This window comes from Taurulus bubalis (genome assembly GCF_910589615.1).
Source record: "Taurulus bubalis genome assembly, chromosome: 16".
NCBI lineage: Eukaryota > Metazoa > Chordata > Actinopteri > Perciformes > Cottidae > Taurulus > Taurulus bubalis.
In genome coordinates, this window is record NC_136604.1 from 12441094 (window position 1) to 12445323 (window position 4230).

General features: G+C 42.8%; 1 protein-coding gene across 1 annotated transcript in view; it reads left to right on the top strand.

The window, feature by feature from the left end:
- Window positions 1-243: 243 nt before the first annotated feature.
- pdcd6ip (programmed cell death 6 interacting protein) overlaps window positions 244-4230 on the top strand; it is a gene marked incomplete at its 5' end in the record, with an annotated part of 13877 nt that continues 9890 nt past the window's right edge. Inside the window, 4 exons of the mRNA XM_079231759.1 lie at window positions 244-449; window positions 2959-3013; window positions 3093-3162; window positions 3943-4070. Coding sequence (XP_079087885.1) covers window positions 244-449; window positions 2959-3013; window positions 3093-3162; window positions 3943-4070 — 459 coding nt within the window. The remainder of the gene's footprint in view (window positions 450-2958; window positions 3014-3092; window positions 3163-3942; window positions 4071-4230) is intronic.

The window sequence follows — 4230 nt, forward strand, 5'->3', positions numbered from 1 at the left end:
GGTTTATAGGGCCCCTGACAGATTATGTGTGCACTTTGGCCCCTTCGCAGGTGAATCCGGTCTCGGTGTTCAGTCGCGGGATTACAAGATCCTGCGTCTGCGCAGTGCGCCTCTCCGGTCCCCATGACGTAATTGGACGTTGCCTGTCAGAATCCAGGAAGTGGGTCGTCTCGCTGTTGTTTGTGTTCGTTGGTCGCTAATCGTCTGTTTTTCTGATTCAATATACCGCTTTTACGGGCCGAAATGGCGACATTTATTTCAGTCCCGTTAAAAAAGTCAACCGAGGTGGATCTGGTGAAACCACTTTCTAAATTTATAACAGTTTCCTACCCAGCGGGCGAGGAGCAGGGGGAGTATATCCGCGCGGTGGAGGAGTTGAACAAGCTCCGCAAAAACGCGCTGGGAAGGCCGCTGGACAAACACGAGAGCTCCCTGGAGATCCTGCTCAGGTAGGAAGTCCTCCTTTTCTCAGATGGATGAATGCGATAACGTGTTATATTCACAGTCGGACCAACCGTCTCACCTGAGTTAGCCCAGTCATCGCCGCACCCTGATGCGTTAGCTTCCAGCTGCTAACCTGGGAGCTAAAGTTAGTCAGGCTCAGGAGCCATGGGGCATTTCTCCCCATAATAACTCACTCACTAAGTTTCCTTCACACGTAGCATGCTTCTGTCGGACACATACAACGCATTAAATTAGCCTGGTTATCCGAGCTAGTTATGAGTTAAGCTTGGGCGTATTCATTGAAGTGACTTTCGGTAAAGTTAAACTCTTAATAAGTTTCCTTCACATGATAATTAGCGTCACCGTTCAATGAACTTTATTGTCCCAAAAGAGGAAACGCAGAGCACAGACAGGCTCCAACATCACACGTAAGACAATGCTTAAAATATAGTTGTATAACACATGTCACTCACCACAAAAGCTCAAATTAAACTGTATGTCATCGCCATTCAAGCTAATCATCATCAATCAACCATCTTCACCTGCCAATTAGAAGATGGATCCTAAACTGACACTTGAGTTTAGTGTAGCAAAGGTGACAGGTACTAATAATAATCTGTGAATTACCCAGAAGATCACGAGCCAACACACCTATTCCTACATAGGCCTATTCAAATTCAAGGGCAGTGAGAGTCTCAGCCAGCTCTCCTGTCGGTTGTCACATGCAGGCCGACACTCAGTCCAGCCGAGGCCTGCAGTCCACTGGTAGCCACGTGATCAAACATCCACAGTGGCTCGGAAAGAGAATTACAGCTTTTCACATCGGCAAACAGAGATGAATGTAATAAAGCATAATAATGGTGTGTCTACGAGTTTCAGAAGCAACAAAACGCATGGATATTTTTTAAATAGCCGCTGTATAGTACATAGGAGATATTGTAAAGAGCAAACTAGTGTCATCTTGGCAACTACTTTGCATGGGGGAGCTGTGACAGAAAAAGGTTTTATGTTTGTTAAACAAAGTTCCTTTGTGTCCCGTGCTCCGTTTACTGTGCATGGCTGTTGTCGACTCTTATCTTGCTCTTATTCAATTACCGGTTTACAGAGCGATAATAATTTATTAATTGAGCACTCATGCAGAATCCCACAGAGGACTAATTTAACCTGTGCTGCTCCTTATCCGTCATATCATCTACCAACTTTTTGGTGTGACTAATAAAACCTAACATACTAAATTCATAGGTGACATACAGATGCAGACTTTGCCCTCTCTCATTTCAGTCTTTCTTCTCTATGACTCATTAGTTATTTAATGCACAGGGTTTGGCCAGATTACGTCAGCCAGGTATGCACTTGCAGGGGGCCGGTTGTTTGTTTTCCTCACTTAGATAAAATGAGAATACAGAACCTACATGTTGAGAAAAGATTGAACTGGTGTCAGATCTATTGACCTATAACCTAAGTGGATGTATAAACATTTATATTTGGAGTCAAATTGTTGGATAGCTGCATCCCCGGTTCATGTCAATGGTTTATAAGAAAGTATTTGAGAGAAAGATTGTGATCTGTACTGCCTGAAGAGGAAAGATTTCTCAAAGGATCTGAAAGATTTGCCTTTTTGTTTTAATCTGGTGATCTAACTAACTAACTTGAACAGTGATTTTCTTTTTTTAAAGTCTTTGTGTGTATGTAGGAGCTCTGGGTTAGTAGATGCATGCTCTTGGCTAGTTGGCCACAGGGTTGAAGCTCAAATGTCGGCCTCTTGCAGACTGCTGCCATCGCCACTCCTTGTCTCTCTGCACACGTTATCTGTCAGCCATGTGCCAGGTAGCCAGGGCGACGGGCCCTATCCTTTTCAAAGCTGCGCTGACATGCCGCTATTGTGTCACCATGAGACAGATTGTTTGGTCCAGGTCGTCTCTTTTCTTTCTTTAGTTAACCGGTAGGCACACCTCATCTCAGCTTTCGTGAGTTCATTTTCATTTTCTGCCTTTCCTGGCACTGGAACTGCAGCGTGAATTAACTGGTAACGTGGGGTTCCTTAACTTGCCCTTCTGCATATTGTCATTTCTAATAATAGACTGTTTACATTTCACTCACAGATACTGATGAAACAAAGAGCTGAGGATCCGTCACTGTGTGTGTGTGTGTGTGTGTGTGTGTGTGTGTGTGTGTGTGTGTGTGTGTGTGTGTGTGTGTCTGCGTGCGCACTACAGTGTGTTTGCCTGTCCTCATATTTTTTCCTGACTCATTATCAAGTGTCTCTAAAATGACAGAGCTTCCTCAGACCTCAGATCTGCGGTTATGTCAGTTACTACCCTTTAACCTAGTTTCACAGTTATGATTTATTGCTCATATTTACTGTTTATCTCATTTTTAAAATGTTAGCTTCAAGTTCAATAATAAATACTTTTTCAACAATAAAATGATGAGATATGTGTAGAAAACAATGTGAGCAGGTATGTTTGGGTATAGACGGCGCTTAAGAAAACATTTCTCTCTCTCTCTCTCCAGATACTACGACCAACTGTGTGCGGTCGAGCCCAAGTTTCCCTTCTCTGAAAACCAGGTAACTGATCGGACACGTGGGTTAGACTCAGTTCCCAAACAGAAGAACTTGAACACAAAGCGTCTCTCTGTTTCCACAGCTCTGCTTAACCTTCACTTGGAAGGATGCCTTTGATAAAGGATCGCTGTTCGGTGGCTCAGTCAAGCTCGGTAAGTACAACCTCAATCACATTTCTGTACATGGGAAAATATATGTGCATGCTGCATTTTAAAATGAGTCAAAGTCAATGTAGGACTTTGCCTTCAAGAGTATGAATCATACTATCTCTTACTATCTGTCTGTTTGTTACTATGTGTTGCTTTGTGTGTCTATCTGGCTTTATCTCTCACGCACACACACTCAAAGCTTTCTCAAATAAATAGCTTTTATTTTGCATCCAGAAACAGGCCTGATAAGGTGCCTTTTATGTTTTCAGTAAAAATATCCCTCTGAAGTTTGTGTGTAAAAGACAGAAACACATGCACACACATGTTTGTTACGGCACTTACAGCAGAGAGCGATTTATTTATTTATTTTTATTTTTTTTCAATTCTTTAAGAATGCTATTTGTTGAGTACATTTATTCTGTTCATGCTTGAATCTTTTCTCCTTCGTGGTGATTTGTGGGAGCTCCTGGCTGTACTCTGGGCGAGAAAAATGTAGAATGAAGCAGTAGAAAGTGTTTGTCGAAGGTAAAGGCCCACTCAAAGCGAGCAGTCGATATCAGACACGGTACTCAAGGGATGAAAGATAGAGGTCACTTTCCCCCTCGGTCACCACTTTTTGGCTGTGGGAACAAAACCAGTCTGGCCAGTATGCTATGAATGCATATTATTCTGCAGTTCAAGTTGTCCCTGATAAGAACCAGAATGCCATTAAGGATTCAGATGACGGGGACGACAAAAAGGCACTCTCACAAATAATTTGTGTTTTTTTTGTGTGCGTTGCAGCTTTGGCCAGTTTGGGCTACGAGAAGACATGTGTGTTGTTCAACGCAGCAGCCTTGGCCAGTCAGATCGCCTCGGAGCAGAACCTGGACAATGATGAGGGACTGAAGGCCGCAGCCAAATTTTATCAGGTGGGCAGACGAACCTGGTGAAAAGTACTCTATGAATTATAACTGTTTTGTTGTGGCTATGCAGAGAAACTCTGTTGTTGTTCAGATGTTAACTGAAAGCAACTTTTAGGAATCTGTTCACATTTCCAATATTCTTTATTGGTTTATTGATTTTACAAGC